General features: G+C 44.4%; 14 protein-coding genes and 2 non-coding genes across 16 annotated transcripts; 8 read left to right on the top strand and 8 right to left on the bottom strand. All coding sequences in view use genetic code 12, as the record gives it.

Annotated features, from left to right (window-relative positions):
* Positions 1–354: 354 nt before the first annotated feature.
* On the top strand, positions 355–768 carry CXQ85_000440 (mitochondrial 54S ribosomal protein mL40; the record flags this gene model as incomplete). The annotated part of the gene is made up of 1 exon (XM_025484185.1): positions 355–768. One exon carries the CDS (start codon positions 355–357, stop codon positions 766–768), a length of 414 nt encoding a protein of 137 aa, XP_025342400.1.
* A 193-nt stretch (positions 769–961) lies between these two features.
* EAF6 (Eaf6p) lies at positions 962–1,393 on the bottom strand (the record flags this gene model as incomplete). The annotated part of the gene is made up of 1 exon (XM_025484184.1): positions 962–1,393. One exon carries the CDS (start codon positions 1,391–1,393, stop codon positions 962–964), a length of 432 nt encoding a protein of 143 aa, XP_025342399.1.
* A 710-nt stretch (positions 1,394–2,103) lies between these two features.
* On the top strand, positions 2,104–2,451 carry CXQ85_000438 (uncharacterized protein; the record flags this gene model as incomplete). Its single annotated transcript, XM_025484183.1, has 1 exon — positions 2,104–2,451. One exon carries the CDS (start codon positions 2,104–2,106, stop codon positions 2,449–2,451), a length of 348 nt encoding a protein of 115 aa, XP_025342398.1.
* Positions 2,452–2,482: 31 nt separating this feature from the next.
* Positions 2,483–5,075, bottom strand: SEC15 (Rab GTPase-binding exocyst subunit; the record flags this gene model as incomplete). Its single annotated transcript, XM_025484182.1, has 2 exons — positions 2,483–2,487; positions 2,519–5,075. The coding sequence occupies 2 exons, from the start codon at positions 5,073–5,075 to the stop codon at positions 2,483–2,485; spliced, it is 2,562 nt and encodes an 853-aa protein (XP_025342397.1).
* A 290-nt stretch (positions 5,076–5,365) lies between these two features.
* On the top strand, positions 5,366–6,163 carry CXQ85_000436 (uncharacterized protein; the record flags this gene model as incomplete). Its single annotated transcript, XM_025484181.1, has 1 exon — positions 5,366–6,163. The coding sequence occupies one exon, from the start codon at positions 5,366–5,368 to the stop codon at positions 6,161–6,163; it is 798 nt and encodes a 265-aa protein (XP_025342396.1).
* Positions 6,164–6,214: 51 nt separating this feature from the next.
* CXQ85_000435 (ureidoglycolate hydrolase) lies at positions 6,215–6,856 on the bottom strand (the record flags this gene model as incomplete). The annotated part of the gene is made up of 1 exon (XM_025484180.1): positions 6,215–6,856. The coding sequence occupies one exon, from the start codon at positions 6,854–6,856 to the stop codon at positions 6,215–6,217; it is 642 nt and encodes a 213-aa protein (XP_025342395.1).
* A 571-nt stretch (positions 6,857–7,427) lies between these two features.
* Positions 7,428–10,070, top strand: FZO1 (mitofusin; the record flags this gene model as incomplete). Its single annotated transcript, XM_025484179.1, has 1 exon — positions 7,428–10,070. One exon carries the CDS (start codon positions 7,428–7,430, stop codon positions 10,068–10,070), a length of 2,643 nt encoding a protein of 880 aa, XP_025342394.1.
* Positions 10,071–10,129: 59 nt separating this feature from the next.
* On the bottom strand, positions 10,130–11,635 carry CXQ85_000433 (uncharacterized protein; the record flags this gene model as incomplete). The annotated part of the gene is made up of 1 exon (XM_025484178.1): positions 10,130–11,635. The coding sequence occupies one exon, from the start codon at positions 11,633–11,635 to the stop codon at positions 10,130–10,132; it is 1,506 nt and encodes a 501-aa protein (XP_025342393.1).
* A 982-nt stretch (positions 11,636–12,617) lies between these two features.
* Positions 12,618–12,992, top strand: CXQ85_000432 (RNA-binding signal recognition particle subunit; the record flags this gene model as incomplete). Its single annotated transcript, XM_025484177.1, has 1 exon — positions 12,618–12,992. One exon carries the CDS (start codon positions 12,618–12,620, stop codon positions 12,990–12,992), a length of 375 nt encoding a protein of 124 aa, XP_025342392.1.
* A 68-nt stretch (positions 12,993–13,060) lies between these two features.
* CXQ85_000431 (uncharacterized protein) lies at positions 13,061–14,434 on the bottom strand (the record flags this gene model as incomplete). The annotated part of the gene is made up of 1 exon (XM_025484176.1): positions 13,061–14,434. The coding sequence occupies one exon, from the start codon at positions 14,432–14,434 to the stop codon at positions 13,061–13,063; it is 1,374 nt and encodes a 457-aa protein (XP_025342391.1).
* A 250-nt stretch (positions 14,435–14,684) lies between these two features.
* CXQ85_000430 lies at positions 14,685–14,757 on the top strand. Its single transcript has one exon. It is a non-coding gene; the product is annotated as a tRNA-Arg (tRNA).
* An 8-nt stretch (positions 14,758–14,765) lies between these two features.
* Positions 14,766–14,838, top strand: CXQ85_000429. Its single transcript has one exon. It is a non-coding gene; the product is annotated as a tRNA-Phe (tRNA).
* A 101-nt stretch (positions 14,839–14,939) lies between these two features.
* Positions 14,940–16,256, bottom strand: RAM1 (protein farnesyltransferase; the record flags this gene model as incomplete). The annotated part of the gene is made up of 1 exon (XM_025484175.1): positions 14,940–16,256. One exon carries the CDS (start codon positions 16,254–16,256, stop codon positions 14,940–14,942), a length of 1,317 nt encoding a protein of 438 aa, XP_025342390.1.
* A 1,404-nt stretch (positions 16,257–17,660) lies between these two features.
* Positions 17,661–19,613, bottom strand: PTP2 (tyrosine protein phosphatase; the record flags this gene model as incomplete). The annotated part of the gene is made up of 1 exon (XM_025484174.1): positions 17,661–19,613. One exon carries the CDS (start codon positions 19,611–19,613, stop codon positions 17,661–17,663), a length of 1,953 nt encoding a protein of 650 aa, XP_025342389.1.
* Positions 19,614–20,074: 461 nt separating this feature from the next.
* On the bottom strand, positions 20,075–21,121 carry CXQ85_000426 (uncharacterized protein; the record flags this gene model as incomplete). The annotated part of the gene is made up of 1 exon (XM_025484173.1): positions 20,075–21,121. The coding sequence occupies one exon, from the start codon at positions 21,119–21,121 to the stop codon at positions 20,075–20,077; it is 1,047 nt and encodes a 348-aa protein (XP_025342388.1).
* An 87-nt stretch (positions 21,122–21,208) lies between these two features.
* On the top strand, positions 21,209–22,491 carry CXQ85_000425 (uncharacterized protein; the record flags this gene model as incomplete). The annotated part of the gene is made up of 2 exons (XM_025484172.1): positions 21,209–22,418; positions 22,445–22,491. The coding sequence occupies 2 exons, from the start codon at positions 21,209–21,211 to the stop codon at positions 22,489–22,491; spliced, it is 1,257 nt and encodes a 418-aa protein (XP_025342387.1).
* Between the last annotated feature and the right edge of the window lie 20 nt (positions 22,492–22,511).

Genomic DNA, 22,511 nt, shown 5'->3' with positions numbered 1-22,511 from the left:
TCTCCATGAAAATACCAACCAAATAGCACATTGCAATCTAACTCAAGTGAGCTGAATTGTTGGTCATCCTCAGGCCATACGTAGTATGCTTAAATACCGGCTGGACAGGCTGATAAGTGCTTCGAGGTCCGCCCATGGAAACGAATCGCATAAGAAATCGGGCTTCACATTTTTAGCAAACTAAGAAACTTGTGAACCAACCTCTTTTTCCACGGCAACTAAGCTGATAATGACTGTTGATGATAGAGTGAGCCGTAGTTGGTTGCAAACCTGGTGGTGGGCTCGCGGTGTACGGGTGCGATACTACCTCACAAAATTTTCAGAACTTCTTCATCAATACACGCATAAAGAAGCATGTTCTCGTCAAACGCCAGAGTAGCTAGCAGGACATTCGTCCGTAGCAAGGTCACTACCGTCTCGCCAGATACCCAGAAGGTTGTCAACCAACTTTCGGTGTTATCTGCCTCCAAGAAGCAGCCCAAGGTTCTCAAACTTTGTCAGGAAGATTTAGTCAAGCATCAAACAATCACGAACGCATGGAGATTATTCAAGCGCAAGAATAACGAAAAGAGACATCAGCAACTTGCGAAGCAATATGAAAGCATAAAGACCGCCATGAGCGAATTAAAAGAGGTGAGCCCTGAGTTGTTCGAGATAGCGAACAAGAAGGAGCCCGTGAGATTCCCAGTTGACTTTAGGATACCCACGGATTACCCTCCTAACAAGCCATGGGTAACATACTATTCCAAGCCCGAAACCGAAAAATAAAGTTTTCGGATGATTGCATGCCTGTAAATATAATACATCGACCAACGACTCGTGAAATGCCGTAGACAACAACCTTTCGACGACGCGTAGATAAAAGTAAAGGAAACGCTTGACATACTTTTCTTCCCTTGTTCTTTTGAGGCCGTCTGAATGTACCTAGACTTCATTTATCAAATGATGGCAGCTACTACATTCATTTTGAGTCGTCCAAGCGGCCCTTTCTCTTTCTTCCTGGAGTACCTGGCTGCTCCTTAGATCCATTACTGGTACCGTTAGCAGGAGGCTCGACGGAATCCTCAAAGTCATCGTAATCTGGGGCGCCCGTTCCTTGTCTCTTCGTGAGAGTTCTCACGAATGTAGCTGACAGAAGACTGAAGATGTGATCGTCATCTGTATAAACCATTCTGCGCTTACTGGAACCACCTGAAGAAGATTTAGCAAAACTATCGAATCCCTTTACGATGTTGCCGTATGTGCTTTCATTGAAGTAGTCATTCTCTTTCTCGTAGATGGTGTTTTCCAACGCCTGAAGCTGGGAATCTAGTTCCTGCTTTTTCACTATTTGCTGTGAAAGTTGGTTCTTTAGCTGCGTATACTGATCCACAGAGTTCTGGGGCTTCGACATGCTTGTAGTTCTCGAACTTCAATCCGATGTTATCAATGTTGTAGTCTCCTAGTGTATATCCTCAGATGGTACACCCGTACCTCTATTCCAAAGCAGCCAGTGTTACCACAATGACAGTTACAGTATTTCACATCAAGACAAAGAAAAAATTATTTTTTTTTTTTTTTGTTGAATTCAATTAAATGGAAAGCTCTATACATGTATATATCTGAAAGAGAAAAACCATCTATTACTCAGATCTTCCTCGTTTGACAAAGTCGTGTGAACCCTAATGGTCCCCCCGAAATGCCACTGGAGTAGGATCCGCCATCATAAAGATAGTATTGTAGCTGTCATCGATTATTCTTTGAAGTTTAGCTGAAATTTTGCTTAATTTGGCTCGTTTTAAATTTTAAAACTTTTCTCTTTCTTTGGTGTTGCACATATTGGTACGCTTTCTGGACTTTACATTAACCATTCAGTTTCATGAAAATGCCGAGGAAAACTGAAAAGTTGCAAAAGTCAGAAGAAGTAAAATAATCAAAAATAAAAAAAAAAACATTCATAAGAGCCAAATTACATCTAAGTTCGAAACCAAGGGAAATTTTGTGCTCCATTTTCAAATAAAGCGTGTTGGTTTTGTTCTATTGTATAACATTTGCACCCAACGCCTTGTAGTAAAGATGTATTTTCGCGCTGGGAAACAATCTTCAACTACAACTACTTCAACCATGCTAAGATCATCCTTACGTTCTGCTGGTGCAAGAAACCTCAATAGACCACGCTTCTATTCTACGGTCAAGTTTAATGAAAACTTCAACAATCCTAATCCACCTTCCAAGCCAACGCTTTCTCAATTCAAAAATGCATTTATCCATACCTTCTTGATCGCCTCGTCGGCCTACATGGCACTTCATACATGCTGGTATTTGCTAGAGTATAAAGATGTTGAAAAAAAGCTTAAACATCAGGCTGCCGAACTCGAGGAGGAGATGAACGCCGCTTTGAATGAAGCGAAGAACGAGCTCATCCAGCAACAGCCAAAGAAGAGCTGGCTATACTTCTGGAGAAGATCTTAGTTTTGCCCCTGCTGATTATCATTCCTTCTCATCAGTCTCCATTGCTGGAATCTTGCTGCAGAATTACCGAAAACGGAGTTCTCTCTATCAAGTCCAGCTCCAGAACTGCTTGCGGTCTCGCTGCCACCAAGAGATGGCTCTTCCTCGTCCACGATATCATCCCTTTGCATCTTCTTCACCAAGTTCATCGCAGTCTCATACTTAAGTCTGTCGAATCTTCTCATTCTGAAAGAAGCATTCTTCTGGAACTCATCATAATCGTCTAAAAGCAACATATCAATCGTTTGTCTCAATTCTGCGAAAGTAGATTGCAAGGCCACCGAGCCACCCTGCTCATCCGTATTTCCTGAGTCCGCGAGTCTAGCCATAGATTGCTCAAGATGCTGAACGTCAAGGTCAAAATTTTGGATAGCGATCTTGTTGAAACCTCTGGCGTTCAAAAGAATGTTGAGAAAATGTTCCGAGATAAAATCATAACTTCTGAACAATCCCAAAGTCTTGAACGAACTTGGCAAGTTGGAGAAGATCGAATTAAACATGTTCTCCAAGAAGAGGGAGAAATCGAGGATGAAAAAGTTGGGATCGTTATTTGGTGTCGCTGGATACCAATCGTCATACTCAACCAGGTCAACAAGTTCACGCAATTTTTGGTCAACCATACTGAAAATCGTGTCTTCAGAGAACTTCCTGACGTTTGTAAATAGTTCAATTGCTCTTAATTTGAAGATAGAGTTAGTATCAATGTTCATAATACCGATACCGTTATATCTCCGCAATTTGGAATCAAGAAGTTTTCCAATTTCGTACAAACTGTAGACGTAGTACTCAAGATTCGAGAAACTCTGAACCACAATTTCTTTGTTGCCCGAGTTTTTGGTGATGAACTCCCTGATATCGTTACAGATACCAACACCAGGTTCGTCGCCCAAGACTCTTTCAAAAATCTCTTCGACGATGATACGATTTATCTCATTCAAATCATAGTTGTACTGGCGAGAAATAAACTCTAAGATGTCTTGCATCAAGGCTCTGATCCCCAAACAGTAATGAACATAATCCTCACTGAAAGGGAATGAAATAGGCATCGATTTGACATTCTTAGGAGCAAAGCTTGCATCCTTTCTATACCAACATAACTTCATAACATTGTCATAATCTTCTCTATCGGATACACCAAGAGGCATGTAATGATCAGATTGGATGGAGTCCATAAACTCTAGTCTGAAATGTTGTATCAAGATCGGACCAAAGTAGTCTCTGAAGATGATAATCATAATTTCGTAGAGTTCGGTAATCTTGTACTGGCTATTCTCCATAACTTGGAGGAAATGTCCTAGACATTCCTTGAAATTAGCGAGTAGATCCAAATCATTTTGCCGCCATTTCCGGGTGTTTAAAAAGTTTAAAAGCACTGGCTTCAATTTGAGCACATAAGACTCCCAAAGATCATCAGACGTGGTATTCGAACGAAGCTCAAATTTGGTTTTCGTATTCAATTCTTTATCGGCGACAAAGAAGGCTGATATCTTTCGTAAGTAACTCTCCAAACTGTTTAAATCCGGAAACAGGACAGCTGGTTCTTGACTCGAGGATGATTTATCATATGATTTGCTGGCAGAAAGCGTTATAGGATGTATTATCTTTCTGTACTTTTCCATCCATTCCTTATGGTACATTCCCGAAAGTGTCGAAGAATCCTTCAACGAGTTATAGACGAGGATGGAGTCATAGATAGGATTCAAAGAAATTCCCAATTCTTCCGACTCAAAAACTTGGAAAGTCAAGGATGGATCTCTCATAGAAAGCTCAATTGGAGAATTGAGTCTGTGGGGTAGAAGGAACGAGCTTGAAGAATCGTTTCGTAGAGACTCCCAATGTTCATCAAGTTTGTACAAATTGTCATATATCAGGTCACCAATTCTATCGATCTTACGCTCCAAATGAGTTGTAAGCCACATTTTAAGACTCTCGAAAGATTCTTCTTTAATCATGCTTGTCATGTGAGGAATGGAATTGTAGATCTTAACGGAAAAAGAAAAGTCTTTGACTTTCGGCAAATGAATGGACTGGAGCTCATCAATTAACTTCAATGCACTGAAGGATTTCTGCTGCTTAATCAACTCTAGAATCTTGTTGTTGATCTCGAGCACTTGGTTACATAGGTTCAACGTAGTCATGGTCTCATTGACCTTCCCAGCAGTTTCCTTGCTCTTTATAAGGGCCTTCTTACGTGCAACCAATTCAAAAGCTGACTTGTTCAAGTAGTTGTTGACATGCTGCATTGTTTGACTAAGATTGGCCGATTCATGGGACACACCGTCAATGGACTTGATGCATTTGTTGATATCACGAGCTGATCCTAACGAGATCTCATTAAGCTCACCATCCTTTTGCTTGACAATATCATTCAACTTGCCAATGAATTCAGACAAGGCATTGGCTTTCAAGGCATCCTTAATAAGGGGAGCCAAGCTGTCCAAGTAATCCTCCGAGTCTAATGTTGTTTGGAAGACGTCGGCATCTCGAATAAACAATTTCTCAAGCTGAACACTATCAATATCCAACTTTGGCTTGGTAGCACTGCCATTAGCATCGCCTGCTTTAGGCACAGTGGAAGGTGCCATGCTGCTCTTTATCTAGTATGTACTGTTTTGGCGATACTTGTCGAGTTTAGGTGCGCGCAGAAGTTAACCTCTTTGGATAAGACGACGAGAGGTGTAAATGGACCGCACAAGGATATGAAACAGCAGGTGCAAAAAGAAGGTCAAATTGTAGCCGAGGTTTCAAACAGCTTTTAATATTTGCTGTTCTTGATGAAATTGGGTTGAATTTGGAAGAAATTCACGTGACCTCATTCGAGTTAACTAGTAGCGGTATTTTCAACTGGACCTGCTTGTTTCGTGGGTGATCCATAATGATACCTAACAATGTTCTCGTTCTTGGGCCGCCAAAAACAGGAAAGGTTCGGTTAGCTCAACATATTACAAAAGATTTGGATACGAGTACAATTCCAGATAACTCGCATTCGGGCCTAATATACAACTGTGATCTCAAGACGAAGTACTTCTCCACACAGTTAAACCTTCTATTAGAGGAATTTCCGGAAGAAAGGCCTCATAAAAGTGAAGAGTGTCTTGAGAGCCTTACCGAATGGAATGAAGCCTTCAAATCAGACGAATACCAAGAGCTCAGAGAGGCCCTAGACGGTATCATATTCACCATAGATCCGGAATGCGTTTCTACTGACGAGTGGGCAGAGCTTTTAAATATCTATTCCCAAGTCCGTGATGGTCTAGATACCAGCTGCTTCGCAGTGGTAATGGCTGCAAAAGCAGAAAAGAAAGATGAGGTGAAACTTGAACAATTCGAGGACGAATGTATCCAGTATGGAATTGAGTTTGTCTACGAAGGTGAATCAGGAATCAATGAATTCAAGGAGAAGCTAGGAAAGGATAGGGTGCTTGAAATTCTTGAAACACACGAATGGTCTAACATTTCCTCTTCAGAGCCAGAGGAATACGTCAAACACAAGGAAAGTAAAATAGATGACATGACGCGAGGACTTCTCGAGTCCGAAGGTGACGAAAGTATGCCATTGGACCAGCTCATGGATAAACTACGGTTAGAAAGGTCAAAGGTTGAGGGAATGGCACCAGAGGAAAAAGAGAGTTACGTGAAACAGGTTATGGAAGAACTTATAGATTACATATAACTGAGATGAGCACCAAAAGTGAACCTTTTATGATACACGCATCTATAAAGCTTAAAGTCTTGCGGCATATGGGTCGGCGTACTCGATGCTGTAGCCTGGGTCGAAGGAGCATTCCTGGCAATCTTCACCAGCGACACCGTTTTCATGAATGAACACGCCAAAGTCAATGTGAGGGATCTTCTCGTCAATCACAACCATAGGAGCATGCCAGGTGCCAGCACCGTAAGTGACAGACTGGTTGCCTCTGCACAAGAAGGCCTTGATCAGCTTTGGGTTCGGAAGTTTATCAGGCAGAGACTCGTCTGTGTCTGCCACAACGACAAGATACGACACTTTACTCAAGTCCTGGCCCATGGGCACAAATGTCTGAGAACTGTATGGGTGTCTTTCAAGAACCGTTGACTTGTAGCTCTTTGTCTTTGAGCCAGAGATCAAGTGCTTAGGAGCAGAGCACCTGAAGATGTTCCAGTTTGCCTGAGCAGGCTTTCCACTCTTGCAATTCTTGAAATTATTAGTCACAGGCGCCACCTTATGCAACTTCACAGCAGTGCCATAGTTTGCACTGGAAGCCTGAGCATTCTTGATTTGTTCGTCTGCGCTGAGCACTCCACCATAAGGCAGAAAGTTCTCAGGAGTGAGCAACTCAGCCTTGACTGGACCAACAGAAGATGTTTCGAATGTGTGCAAATACATGATTTCGACTTATTTTGAAAAATTATTCCCACCGCTGCCAGTGTTCCACCTCTTATAGAGCTGAAGACGGAATTTGTCTTGGTCCTATCTAAACGGGGAAGTCCGGCTCCCAGCTATCGCGCACCTGCAGAGGCCCAAAAGGCAGCCATGTCAATTGACGCTTGACACTAATGGCTGCGAAAAGACAGACAAGTTATAATGAGGGGACCAATTCCAATACCTACTTTTCACAGAGTTTTACCTATTTCTGACTTGACTCGGGCCAATATGCGAAAGCACCCTGGATATTCCGAGCGAAGCAAAAATATTTATTAGGCAAGAATGTGGGAAGTTACGCTGACCCCTCTTTCACCCAACCATGGCGAGGTTTCACTTTTGGGTCTTTTAGTGGTGTCTGTGGCCTGCCATGTATTTCACCTCTTCATGGGTCTTCACTTGGTCTCCAGGCATTGGTAATGTTAGGGAGCCACACCCGTGCATCCTGATGTGAGCTCCCTGCTTACCACCAAAACATGCGATTCTGGGGTGCGAAAAACAGTTGCCTCTCTCTAATCACACATCACAGTTAGCCATGTCTAAGAGCTTTAAGGATCTTCTTCAGCAGAAGCTGGAAGGATCTGACGACGGGACTCTTCATGATGACGAAGAACCTTCCGTGATGATGTACATGCCTTCAGACGGCACATTTGCTGAGGAATCAAGCACCTTGTTTGATGGTGAGGGCTCATCTAGCAGTCTAGCAAGAAACAAGCCTCGCCAGAGCAGCATGTCTGAACTGGCTGTGGCGGCATCGTTGAAACAGGTTCACTATAACGAAAACAGAGTTGCTTTGGATCGGGCCATCAACCTGACCATCGAGCTTTTGCATGAAATTTCGGCTGAAAACAGACTGAGACCGATCTTCTTCCCTGCTGAGGATAGCGCTTCGGAAAACGCATTGCTTAATTCTCCTCGGGCCCATCTTGCCTTGGTTCGGAGGAAAACTGATTTGGAAGCCAAGACGTTGGGCAAAGCCAAGGTGGGTGCTTTGGACGGCGTTGATCTCGAGGGTGATGATGACGAAGACACCAAGGGTGTCAAGATGGCCGACTTTAAGGTTCTCAAATTAAACTTAAAGATGGGCCATTCTGGCGCTCAGCTCATGGATAACCTCGACAAGAAGTCTGTATCGATGCTCCTCGACCAAAAATTCGCTCAGCAAATCAAATATTTGCTTAATCTTAAGGATCGTGTGGATGACACATCTTCTAAGGTGTTTGTTACTGGTGATTTGAACGCGGGTAAGTCCACTTTCTGTAACGCCCTTCTCAGAAGAAGAGTTTTACCTGAAGATCAACAACCTTGCACGTCGGTGTTCTGTGAGGTCATTGACGCAGAAAAGGAGAACAGAAGTATTGAGGAAGTGCATGCTGTCCCAATTGGAAAGGACTATAGTAGAGACGATGAGACTACTTATGAGAGACATCCAATTCATAAGCTTGAAGACCTCGTCTACGAGTGCGACCAGTACGGTTTATTGAAGGTCTACGTGCTCGACTATAGAACCGCAGAGGAAAGCCTTTTGGGTAACGGAGTCATAGACGTGAAGCTCATAGATGCTCCTGGTTTGAATATGGACTCCTACCAGACTACCCAGGTCTTTTCCAGACAAGAGGAAATCGATTTGGTCGTCTTCGTTGTCAACTCGGAGAACCATTTCACACTCTCAGCTAAGGAGTTCATCGCAGCTGCAGCTGCAGAGAAGCGCTATGTCTTCATTGTGGTAAACCGTTTCGATAACATCAAAGACAAGAATAAGTGCATGGCTCGTATCTTGGATCAGGTGAAGAACCTTTCTCCATACACACACAAGGACGCCAAAGATTTTGTGCACTTCGTGAGTTCTTCAGATGTATTGGGCAGTCTTCCAGATGATGGTGGTGACGGAGGAGATGACGGTCCAGGTGATAATGGTGGACCAGATTTTGATGATCCTAACTTTGATCATCTTGAGAATTCGCTCAGGAAGTTCCTTCTCGACAAACGTTCCATCTCCAAATTGCTTCCGGCCAAGAGTTATTTGCTCAACATTCTTTCTGATTTGAAGACTCTTTCTGATATCAATGGCGATATCTACTACAAAGAGATCGAAAGAATGCAGAATGAATTGCGTACGACCGTCGCTCCAAAATACGATCAAATGATCAAAAACTCCGTGCAGATGAATGACAAGATCACCAAGCTAATAGAAAAGACTTGCACTGCAGTCTATAATTCCACAAAGGGTGAAATTCTTTCTACTGTCGACAACTTTGGCTCATCTCAGATTGTCCAATATGCTGGCTTGCAATTTGTTTATGATTATGCAAAGGAAACGCAGCGTCGTATGATTGACACTATTGTGTCTTCTGTTCAGGCAAGTGAAGGTACGGCAAGAGAATTGACAGAGAGGAGTGTCAGGGAGATCGTTTCCATTGGCCAGAATGCTTTAGGTGATGAGTTCTTGTCAGATAAGGTCTTCAAGGCTGACTTGATGTTCACAAGAAGACGTGACACCATCAAGAAGCAGTTGAATGACCAGATTGAGATTTCTGACTTCTTTGATCCATCGCTAAACTCCATCCTCATGTGGATGGGAGTCCCAACCGAGATTATCTCAACCACCAAGCAGCAGGTAGAGATCCTTTCTCCAACGCATATCTTGACTACGATACCCACATCGGTAACGTCTTTCAAGAGACAGTTGCCAACTCAACTCACATTGCAGACTTTGTATTCATCTACGAAGTTGCTCACCACTGGTGCCCTTCTCAGGAAGGCATATCAGCTTTCCGGTTTACTCAAACCGTCGGTGGCTAAGAAGGTGATCTTGCCTTTGACTTTGTTTGTTGGTGGCTTTACTGTCTTTTATCTTATCAATGATATCCCCAACGCTTTCCCTAGAAAGCAGGCCAAGAAACTCAAGAAACAAGTCCTAGAATTGGACTATGCACATGTTAATGCTGATAGAGTGGCCAAAGAATGTCGCCAAGTGTTGAATTTCCCATCTAGGCAAGTCATGAACAACTTCCAGACCAGCATTGATAGAAGAAGTGGAGAGAAGGAGAAACTTGAAAAAGAAATTAGAAATGCCGAGATCAGCTCTGGCTACTTCAAGGATTTGCTTGGTAAAATCGAAAAGGAAACCAAGTTTGTCTACGATATTGATTTAGAAAAGATCCACACGGTTGACTAAACTGTGTATATCCAAACGTTAATTATCTTGTGAATAGAAATTTTATGTGTCATGATAAGTCATCGTTGTCTTTGGTTATAGATGAGCGCTGACGTGATACCAAAAGTTATCAAGCTGAGCACTATACTTGCCTGAAATGCCCCCAGGTAGCACTCTCTTCCAAGATAGCATTTACCATTGGCTTCAGCGTTAGAGTCGTAAATCCAGCCAAAGTATAACTGTAGTGGGTATAAGATAATGATCGGACCAGAACATGATAAACCCCAAGCTGTCGTGAAGTGTTTGGTACCAAAGGTATCGGCAAATATAGATGGGTAGTTTCCATTCAACATACCATAGGAACACCCCATAAATGTCGAAATCAAGGTTAATAAATAAACGCTGTTGGTGAATATGAGCATTATTTGTGCAACCATCATGAGCATGATGGAGACCAACACAAGCCATTGCCGCTGAGCATGCAATTTCTTCTTGACAACGTCAGACAACATACCAGATGCTATCCGTCCAAAGAACTGAGCGATCGAGATGACTGAGACCTGTAATGCTTGAAGAGAAGCCGATGTCTCAAACAGGCCTGGCTCGTGGAAGAATTGAGCACGGACAATGAAGCCCACAGTGTATATGTACATTTGACCCATTCCACTGCACAACGCCAAAATAAGATAGTGAATAAGGTACAACCTGTTACGTAGCAACGCAAGGACGATATCTTTAGGGGAGTCCAAACTTCTCAAAGATACAATTAGTTCAGAATCCTTCGTTTTGGAATTGTCTGTGCTATTGGTGAACGAGCTTTGAGACTTTGATTTTGTGGGTACCTTTCGAGGGCTTTGCTGGTTTTGTAGAAGCGGGCGCTGTTCCACACTTAAACTTGAATCTGATCTGTTGAGGCCCCAAAAGGCAAGCTTGTTTAAGAATGAAGACAGGCGATGCAATCCTGGTGTCAGGTCTCCGGAAGACTCTTGATCTGAGGGCAGCTCATCATGAAGATCATAAACATGAATAAACCAAGAGCCACTGAAAGCTACTAACCCGCAGACAAGAGATAAAAACAAAAGTAAGTTACCAGTATCATCCGCGTAGAACGCAGCAGCTATCAACAGAAACACCGTCGCTGCAAGACCATAGGCGCCAATAGGCCAAGCACTAGCCGAGCCTCTATGATTGGGAAAATTTGCTTGTGCTGCCTTCAAGCATGAAAAGAAAGTGGTTCCTGATCCGAAGCCCACAAGGCACATTGCAGCACAGATCAATAGAAGATTCGGAATCTGCAACGAGTATATGCGATTGAGCACGAAGTATCCTGAAAAGATACACGAAGAGCCAATAAGTATCAGGAGATGAGGCCCAAAGTTGTCTATAAGAAGACCCGCTGGCAAGCCACCACAGCCAGTGCCAATCGTCACTGCTAACGAGATCATAGCAGCTTTTGAAGTGGAAAGTCCCACCCTTCTGACCAATTGAGGAGCATAGATACCATATAGGTAGGGCGTGCCAGCGACCAAAGAAACGAAGACGGAGACTATGAGGGCAGTGACCCTGGCAAACAAGTGTTTAGCCATGTTTGGATGGGATAGATGAAGGTGGTCGGAGATGGTTGATCTGGTGACTTTGTGCAACCTTTTCTGGCTAGTTCATTTAGTTTAGTGGATTCCTGTACTTTTAGTTTTCTGTAAAAGTCTTCGAAAATGTAATTTTTCAGTGCTTGTTTTGGAAGAAAAGAAGTGTACCTGGTGGTAGGCCCGGATCGGTGAGAGTCAGATTGATAACGGGTTGCGCAATTGTCTGCCTAGTAATGCATTGTTATCCACACCAATCCATCCAGACCCCTGACACAGAAACAAAGCAAATAATGTGGGTGGGTAAAAAAAAGGTGGGTGTTGGAAATATAAAGCTTTTGAATGTCACTGAATGTAACCAAACGTCTTCGGTTGGAACTCAGTTGTAAAGTGTGGCTAGCTCTGGGTGAACCAAACAGGCAGTGAAGGGTATAAGTGTGGGGAATAAGAATGGCAGCCATAGAGCAAACTTGAAGTGTAGCGGTTATTGGACCAGAGATAGTCCTTCGATTGTTGTTCTTAAGTTGTTTTCTAGCACTATTGGAGTACTTGAAAACTTGGTCTCAGACTATGTGAAGCTTTCGCAGCCATTAAGTCTTTCAATTCCCAAGCCCTACAAGACAGATATCTACACGAAAGGCATAAAAAGAATGTTATATGGGAAAAACTACAGCTTTGAGATGATGTTCTTTTTGACATTAATAAGAAGCTTGCTTGTAAATCCATAGAGTCCATACCTTCAACTGCCTTCTTCTCTAGCGTGCTACAAGTCTTCTCTCAAAACCACCACATTCAAAAACGTGGATTCCATCCGAATTCCCAATCTTTACCGTTTAGCTAATAAGGTATAATATAAAGCCTTATCTCATAGAAAGCTTTGTAGCCTGGGATGGGTGGACCTTATGGCTTGTGGAGCATCACCTGTATACCATTTGGGTAGTGGAAAAAAAGATACAAGAGTGAACCACATAGACATTATCAAAGCATGGGCAGATTGAACAACACAGAATTCATATCCAAGGTGGAGAGTCTTCTAACGTCTAACGAGGGCAAGAGCTCTGTCTACTTCACTCAAAAGAGATTGTCGACGCCTTTGGAGAAAGAGGCCATTGATCTGGTCAAAGACCTTTCGTCCAACGTCGTGGACCACCCTCCAGCATATGCCACCAATACCCAAAACTATCCAGTCCTCATTCGTTTTACGACAGGAAAGAAGGAATCCAAGATTTCTACTGTTGTGGAGGCAGCCAATTTAGACGAGTTCTGGTTGGAGTACGCACAGGTGCTCAAGACTGGCTTCGTCGGTTTGAAGAAGAAAGAGAAGAAGAAGGCAAAGAAGAGTAAGGTTTCCAAGCCTTAGATAGACATAATGCCACCCTTTTCACGATATAAACTTTAATTCATGATATGCTAAAAAAGATAAACCTATCAGAGCCTCTCAACCATAAGGAGACCGCTAGGATAGATGAAGCTGACATCCTTGATCATTGTGTTCCTGTCGTAGTCACTGAGCAGCGGCAATGGAGGTACAGGCGATACTAGGCGGAACTTGTAGGGGTATGCAAAATCCTTGAACTTCTCTTGTGCTTCTGTTTCTGTCAACGTGAAATTCGTCTCCTCGTCCAAAAGATTCTTCTGTTGAAGTTCAACAAACACGAAGATATCCTCAATAGGTAAATCTCCTGGGAAAAGGAATGTTTCACGGTTGCCTCCCGCCATTTTGATTGCAATCCTGGCAACATTTGGACGGTCTTGACCCTGAGTCAGCCTTAAATGCAATATATGGGCCTGTTTCCAACGAAGATAATCCGCTGCAAGCTTCTTTTGTATCTTCTGCGCCTTCTTCTGTCTATCCTTGAGCAATGACTGTTGATAATCAGCATTCTGCTGTTTGCGGACTAATTCGGACATATACTTTTCCTTAAGTTCAGCACGTATGAGCGCCAAATCAGGCTCATACTTGAGTGAACGCTTAATGAACTTACCTTGGATCAACCTGGCAGGATCAACGTCACCAATGCCTCCTTGGATTTTCAGAATAAGGGAAATCTTTGGCGGAGTCTTCGATGGGCCTTGAGGTGTCATGGTAGACGTCCGTGTAAGACAGAGAACGCCTAAGAAGGGAAACTTCGTGACATTCAAGCTATTGGCTAATTGGTATGCTTCCAGGTTGGTGAGATCACCTCCCCATATTATGTTCTGGTTGTTTCTGTTCTCAGTTGTGAAGATGGAAATGAACTTAGGATTTGTAATGATATGGTCAAAGATTGAGCTGGAGCTCTCGTTGCTTGGATTAGTCAAGTAAACGTACAAGAACTTGCCCCTGTTGATAGCCATGTAAAGGGCTTGGGTATAGCTGCCTTGGAAAAACGGAGGCAATGAAGCAACATGGTTATCTGTATGGGACGAGTAAAGCTGTTCGGGCAGAAGATTCTCCTCAAGAGCTCTGACAAACCTTTCAACTTTACTGATGGGGTCATTCATGAGTGCATTGCAACTGGTGGTGGCGGTTTCAGATCCAGATCTGCGCCTTTGAGCTGCGTTATCCTCAAAATATAGGAAGGAGAAGAACTTCGATAGAAGTGAAAGTGTTATGACCGCCGCAATGGTAATAGGTTCAACAAATAGAAAGATTAGCCACTCGACTATGCGGTTGCCTATGGAACGGGTGTTTGAAGGTTCATCAACGGTCGTTTCATCAGCAGCAGGAAAAGAACCTGGTATGTTCTGCGGAGGGTCGTTAGTGGTCGGAAGCAGATCATACTGCCGCCTTCTGAAGAAGCTCGTCCATGAATTTGTCATGTATTGGATATATGGTGTGGTTGTATAGAAAAGTAGATATCAGTAGAGAACTGCGTGAATGAGTGCTAGGGCACGTGACAAAACTTTAAACCCTTATAAATCACGTTTCGCGGGGGCTACGGGCCTCATATTTCTCATGGACGTTAGCTTAAGCCATAGCGGCTTTGTAATAGTGTTAAAAGTGCAGAATAACAGCTTTATACCGTCTGCAATGTCTGGTTAAGGGAGCAATTTTCAGTGTTCAGAGCTCGCCTGCGTGGCGTAATGGTTAGCGCATTTGACTTCTAATCAAAAGATTCCGGGTTCGAGTCCCGGCGTGGGTTCTTTCTATGCGGTTTTAGCTCAGTTGGGAGAGCGTCAGACTGAAGATCTGGAGGTCCTGTGTTCGATCCACAGAAATCGCATGTATTTTTTGTCTTTACAATTGTTTTTGAACGTATTTCATTTATTATAGTAGGCTGGTAAAGTAGTGGGGTTCAGGTAATAGTAAATGTCATTAAACAGTCTATAATGCGAAATGGTCTTTGGCTTTTTTGACATGCCTGAGAGGAATCCCAAACACAGGACTGACAGGTATAGTGTAAGAGGAACCTTGAACTCTTTCATCGACCAGGAAAGAGAAGGCATCGCCTTTGTCGTTTTTGTAGTAGTACTCTGCCATGCTCAAGCCACAAAGTGCGTAGTTTGTGTGGTAAAAGTCAGGGGAGGTATCTGGCTTATCTTTGAGGCCACCATGTTGAAGATCCTGGCAACAATTGGCGATGTAGGTGAGAAGAGATGCTTTATTGAAAACAGGTTGTTGAACATCAGCCTCCATCAAGGCAAATGCACCACCCACCCAGAAACTGTAGCAGGCATCAACGAGCTTATTTGTTCTGCCTGAAAAGCCACCAGCCAAGCTTACTTGCCTAGCTGCAAGCCATCGAAGAAGACTCTCTTCATCAAAATCGTGTTTCTTTCTTCCTAGCAAAAAGAAACTGGCGACAGCACAGAACGTGTAGCCTCCATGAGCTTCAGTTTCTGGAACGCCAGCGAAACCTCCTTCAAACGTCTGGCACGAGGTAACCCATTCACGAGTTCCCGCCCAAAGCGCTTCAGTTTGAATATTCAAGAGAGAGCTAACGACAAGAGCACAGTAGGTGGATCGAGTATCACACTCGCCATCCTTATGCATTGCAAAAGAGCCATTGTCGTGTTTTAAGGTGAAAAGCCACTCCGCCAAGTTGGGCTTTATTCTCTCAAGCGTATCGTAGTCCTCTATAAGAACAAGCAGTAGAACATTGGCATATGTCGAAGCAGCATGGCCGATCTGGCCACCAGGACCACCGGCAATACCACCTCTTCCGTCATCGATAATCAAAGAATTGATCTTTTCTGAAACAAGCAGTTTCAATTCTGCCAGAGGGTCGTTCCCACTTAACACCACATGAGCGTTCAAAAGCCAGTAGATCATCCACAGGTGAGACGAGTCAAGCTTATAGTATGGCTCTGGCAACGGTCCATCCAAGTACCTCTCCACATACTTCAAGTGCACGTCAGTATCAATTGGCTTATCGAAAACCTCATCTGGCGAGCTCAGCAGAACCAAAGACTCATATATCAGGCGAATCATAAGCTCAACACGTTTATCAGAAACCGTAGTCTCACATAAGTAATCGTCTTCCGCAACTGGTGGTACAGCTAGCATTGTTTCCAAGTTGTCAGATATATTTGGATGCGATAGGGATTCAAAGCTGGAGTCAGACGATTGTTCAGACTTGCCTCTGTTGATCATATTGAGAAGGTACGAGATTCGTCTGATATTTGTATCATCGCTGCTCATGGAAGATGTTTCAGATAGTTGCCTAAAAGGACCATCGCAATGGGTTCAGTCCTGGATGTATTCGCACAAAGTAATGGCTGCGAAACCGCCCCAACTGGGGCCCCAGGCTTCCAGCCTAGAACAGGGAAAGAGGAGATCTGGTGAGGGAGTGGAGGAATTAGCTGGATATAACTATTTTACGAAAAATATTCAATTTTAAGGAAACTGAAACGTAAAGTTTGCGTAGAGTATACCAGGAAGAATGGGTATGCTGGGGCCTACTACGGTTAATGAGCGTAGGAATAGTTAAGCACTAAGAGCCATGGACAATCACTGAGTCGATAATTGATTTTCCAAAACAGTGACTGTTCCAGACAGTCACTTTCCGAAAGTACCGTTTTGGCATTTCATACCTCGGTAGCAAACATCTGGGAAACTGCTTCCCTGGGGCCACTCCTACCACTCCAAAAACCATGTTGCAGTTGAAGACCGGATCTCCAGACAGCCTCACCTAAATATAACCCATGATAGACAAATAATGCAAGGCGGGAGCTTCCAGCTGGCGTAGTCACTGCTTCGTGGTCACTTCTAGAAGGCGGTGGCGCTTGCAGAAGTCCATGCTTTACCGCCTGGCTGCGGTTCTTAGCATCCAGTGAAATTACTGGTGTTACAAAAATAGTTACAAGCCTTCTATGCGTCTCCAAGGTGAAATTCCCACTTACACAAACACAACCAAGAAAAGCACAACATTCAATGAGGAAAAATCGTAAATTTACTTATCACCCCGGATTAACTAATTTCCCGTTGCGTCTGGTATCAAATGCCATACGTTTTGCATGAGTTGTGCAACGGCACTGGCCAGTCAAGAACGGCACATAGCCTCGGGATAGGAGATACAAGCCACGAAGATAAAAGCTAAGCATTCCGATTAGGTTAAGGAATCTCTTCATTTTGCCGTTTCTTGGGTTACATTGCCATATTGTTCCCCAGGTTTCATTCCTATACAATGTACATGTTTCTTGTGATATATCGTGACCAGATGCCTTTTTGGCTGCGAAACGCAAACCACAAGGTGTAGGTGAATTTGCGTCCGCTCCAAACCTTAGGTTCTAGAATTCGTTAGGAGGGGAAGAATAGGAAGTTTGAAGCTTCTACTTTAAATCCCTAGAGTCACTGCTTGCTCTGTTTGTATCGGTAGCTTATACTTGCCTCGTGACACTGTTTATGTTTGTCTCTGAAAGCCTCTTTTTTGCAATTAGCAACCGAGACACCCGGCCCGGGTTACGTAACCGTGCTTGCCGCGCATGTCTATTTGACGTATGATTACACCCACCTAAAGGACTACAAGAAAGGAGAAAAGAAAAGGGTTCATGAGGTTTGATAATATTCGCGTTCATTCATTATATCGTTGGGGGCTCATTAAGCTCACATATAGCTTTTAAATATCTCATGCAAAATGCTCTCATAACAGTAGATGAATTGATCCACCGTCTGCACCATGGCAATACGCTGTTGCCTTTGAAGTTGCACCGCCTTGTAGACGAGATCCTTGGTACCCCAGGGATCGTACTTGCCATTACTTTTGCCCTTGAAACAATCTTTGACCATGTCGAGAGTGATAAAGCATCCCGTACGACCGCATCCCGCAGAACAGTGTACGAGCAAATCTAGAGGCCGGGTCACTTTCGAGGTAGGAGGCTTTTGTTCACTCAACAATTCAAGCTTTTCGTTTTTACTTTCTAAAAGCCTGGAGACGGCATCGAAGTTATCGGGTACACCAAAGTCTGGCCATTCCGTGTAAGCAAAGTGGTAGACGTAACGGGTCTTCCCACGTTTCTCCATTTCCATCTTGCGAATTCTGAAGCCCGAGTCGTCCTCTGAGGAGATGATCTTCACTGAGAGTTTGCTCTTTTCGAAGAATTGGTCAACCTCATAGTAGGCAGGTGGAGCAAACACGGAAGGCTTGTTGAGACAGACAATTCCTTTGATGCCATTATACCAAACGGTATTCCAAAAGTCTTCTTTTGTTGATTCCAAAGGACTCTGTGTAGCAATATATTCTGTAAGCGAAAGCTGCTTGCATTTGATATAATTGGCATTGAAGTAATCATCAGTGGTCTCCTTCTTGGGCGTATTGCATGATGGCGACGATACAAGCTTCACTCTCGAATGCTCGTATGGCCAGATGTTATTGTAGCGGTTCTTATAACCGTATTCAACACCTTTTGGAATCGTGTAGTGAATCTTGTCACAGTGAGGACAAGGTGCCAGAGGCGAACAGTACCCGCTGCTTAATCCTGAGTGGGCCCTTGCTGGGTTGGTATTAGAAGGAGCAAGATTGTCTTTGCTATCTTCACTCGTATTAGAAATGGCCATGCTTAAACGAACTTGTTCAGAACGCTCAAGCTTGTTGAACTTCTCACTCAAGACCCCTACTACTTTCTCATTATGACCTTCGGTTCCATAGCCATCACCGAAAAACGACAACCACTTGGGAAGTTTATCCTTCTTCTCTTCAAATCCTTCAGGAAACCGGAGATTGTAGTTATAAGAAGTAGAGGTATCAATCCGCGGTAGCGTTTTCTTGATTGACATTAGCATCTTTTGGTTTGAGGCCGTTGCGGAAGGCAAGGTAAATCCCGACAAGAAAGGCGACGACTCACGGCTCGAATCCGCTGCTGGTGATTGTGCAAAATGGTCTCCTGTTCCAGAATCTGGCCTGATGGCGTCCAACTGGGGGTGCAGCGGGGTCTGTGGAGAAATGGGCGTCTGATCAGACAGAAGCGACGAGTCGTCCTTAAGCAGGGTGTGGAGCTCTTGGAAACCACCATCCAAGAAAGCTACTGTAAAACGGTCGTGTTTGTAAAACTTCATGATCGTTTGGTATAAGCCAAAAGAAATGTGACCGGTACCACTGTTGGCGTCATAGATTAACACATTAGTAGGAGTGGTACTCGCTATAAGTTTATCCTTGGCATCTTTGGGTAATGCCGAACTATTTGTAACATGCAATAAATCATAATTGGGACGTTTTAAAAGGGTGGTGGGAATGCAGATGTTGAAGGCGTTCTCAAGGCGAGACGCTGAATAGTTGTTGAATGGTCTGATGTCAATAATAAGCGAATCACCAGAAACGAAGTTGGAGATTGCTTGTGGATCATGAGCATCAACCGCCATCACATCACCAGGTAGATCCTTGAAATGTGACTTTGTAGTAGGACTGGCAGCAGTGGCAGCCAGGTGTGGCAGCTTAACATACAAGTAAGGAAGAGGCCCAGTTTTGGTATTTATAGACATGCCGGGGCTGCTGACAGCTTTAACGTCGTCTCGAAGAGGAGCAGAGTCAGTGACGATGGAGGGCACCGCATTTTTCATCATGGCGGGAGCCAGTATTAAGGGAGGACGGTTTTCAGGAAAAGGTGTGTTGGAGCAACGGTGGAAACCTGGAGCTTATAAAGAATGCAAACTCGCTATGCGCGATAGAATAAGTCTGCGGCAGGTTGACTAAAACGGCAGGAAGGGTGGTCTTCGAAGGTCTAGGTGAGGCCTGCGAAGGTCTAGGTGAGCACCTAGGCTGAGCTGTCTGCAGGGTGGAGGCAGAAGAAGAAAAAAAAAAAAAAAAGGAAGGAAGGCTGCGCTGATTCAGTGTGCTATTTTTGACCTGGCGCCATAACGTGACAGGTAATGGAAGGGGGCAAGATTCCGGGTAGCAAGTGATTTGCCTGAAATTGACTTTTTTTTTAGGGGCAGGCCCATGCAGAGAATAGAGTTACCAGGGCTCTTCCATTTCCATCGTTTGCGCAACGTCACTGCGCTGCTGCCGATGGCCAGCCCAGCAATTACCGCCATACTTGGCCCTCTGTCATGCTTCTCGACGCCTGGGTGGCCCGGGTCACTCTGGCCACAAAGAGAGCAGCTAGAGCAGCTTTTTTCAATATTCTTTTATTAGCCACACGCGGCTCCCGCCCCAGATCTTGCCGGGCCAAATGGTCGTAGGCGTCTGTGGCGCCGCTGGTGCTGCCGTTGGGACCGCTGCGGTACCCAAGAATAAGCTGCGTGGTATCTGCGTAGTCGCTTTCAAAGGCTTGCTCAGGACCAATTTCGCAGCCATTGAGAAGATGTTCGGTGGAGTCCACTGTCCGCTGGTGGTCCTCGTTGCCCGTAGACGTAAATGCTAGTTTCGCCTTGAGGTCGAGAATGACCCTTTCCTGGAACGCGCTGATGCTTAGGCTGGTGTCCCATTTCCGCTTGGCTTCAATGTACCGGTGGTGAACAAGGGCCAAGCCGGTGCGAAGCTTTTCTATAGTGTTTTGTTGGCGGTGCACCTTATTCTCTGCCTCCACCGCCCGCGCCCTGAGGGTCTCGTTCTCCTTGTTGTGTATGGGCAGTACATTGGCAGCTTGTGCTGGGGCACTTTGGAATGCTACGGTTTTAGGTTCGGGCCGCTGGGCGGCTTTGGCTCGTAGACCGTGGTTGGTTTCACGCAATTGCTGGTTTTGAAGACGTAGTTTTCGAATCTCGGCTTCGAGCGTTTCAATGGTGATGCTTTGTCTTTCAAGCTTCGATAGAAGCATATCCTGGTGTCTGACGGTGTTTTGGCGACGCGTGGGTTCTTCGCTGGGAGGAGCTAACCTGGGTGGATCTTGAATGCTTTTGGCGACTTTTTGACTTTCTTCATCCTTTTCTTTGGTCTTTCTTGGAGCGTAGCTGCTCTTCTTGATGGCTTCAATGTTACTCTTGAACTCTTCAAAGAAAGTCCCGTTCCCGTCACTTTTCTCAAATGGGTCAGGCTCGTTAACCTTATTACTCTCCATTAACGCCTTTAGAGACTGATGCAACGCCTCATTTCGACTTCTGGCTTGTGCTAGCGTATCCTCTGTCGCCATGCTTGGGTAGTAGTAGATGCTGATACTACTTGATATCAGCGCGGAAAAATCAAAACAAACACGCTCCATACAATCCTCTGCTTTCCAATGGCAAAACGGCTAGTGCGAAGAGTCCCGCTACTGGAACGGATCAAAGCCTACCCGCTAGACCTTATCTTGGCTCTTAATGAGGCGGCTGTGTCCATAGATTGGGACGATTATGTTCATTCCACTTTACCCTTGGGTGTGGTGCTTACAACTGTATTTGCCTTGCTCTGTAAGGTGGCTGATCATTATAAGAACGTTCGCCTGAGACGGTCTAACGACTTGTTTCGAGCAGATGCTAGTGTTTACAGGCAAGTGAGGCAACGAGCTATTAGTGGCTCTTCGAACCCCATCCATTACCCTAAGGTTGCCGCTGATGCATCTTCTGGTAGCAGATGGATGTGGTTGGTGAATGCATTGCTTATCATATTTGCAGTTTCATCAGTTATAAACACTATCATGGTCTTTTGGCTTTCTAATAGAGAGTACACATTGCTCAATTCATCTGCAAATTCGGCAAAGCCCAAGGGATCGAACGTTACCAAACTGAGCGTTACTAGTTCCACTGACAAGGGTATCTTCGGCAAGATTCTTTCTTACTTCGAGGGCCATCTGAAATACCTTTCGGACGATGAGTCAGATGGAGAAACTACTTACGATGTTGATTTTGTGGAAAAGGATGTTTGGGTCTTGAAGGTATGGGATCCTTCCCTATTCCAGGTACACTTACTGGCCACATTCTGTCCACTTACGCTCTTTACGATATACTTGGTTTCTGGGACTGCTCTCTGGAAGATTTTCTTAATAATTTTGGCATATGGAATCTCCCTTTTCGGGTTGGTCTCCAAGTTCCTTCTGCTCATCGGTGACAAGCAGATCATCTACCAAGAAACTTTTAACGAGTATAACAAGAAATATGTTATTCCAAAGACATCTATACTCAAGAAAAATGCAATTGTGGATGCTACATATGGCCCAATGGCTGCATCATCAATGGTGGCGTACGATGACCGCCGGGGTCACTTGCAAAATGAAAATGCCTTCTACACTCACGACATCCACGGCAATAGAATTAAAGGTGTTCGTGCCGACAATCAGTTTGCTTCGAGATCAGCTTCTCCAGCAAGACACAGCCCTAGCATGCCAATTAATAATTACTCCAGGCATAGGGAGAGCTCGTTTGCAGACTTATATGCTTCCACTAGGGACCGCATTGAGGAGGATGCACATCAAAGCTGGCTAACACTGTCCACGCCGTTTCTTACCCGTGCCGGTCATGATTCCTTTATCAGACCGCAGTCACCAAGACATTCGCCACTCAAAACACCCACGCGGCTTTCCTTTAGCCAAAGAACACAACTCTCCC

Source organism: Candidozyma haemuli (genome assembly GCF_002926055.2).
Source record: "Candidozyma haemuli strain B11899 chromosome Unknown A_2014730914, whole genome shotgun sequence".
Classification (NCBI taxonomy): domain Eukaryota; kingdom Fungi; phylum Ascomycota; class Pichiomycetes; order Serinales; family Metschnikowiaceae; genus Candidozyma; species Candidozyma haemuli.
The sequence above is the reverse complement of the archived record's forward strand: the minus strand, read 5'-3'. Positions and strand labels throughout refer to the sequence as shown.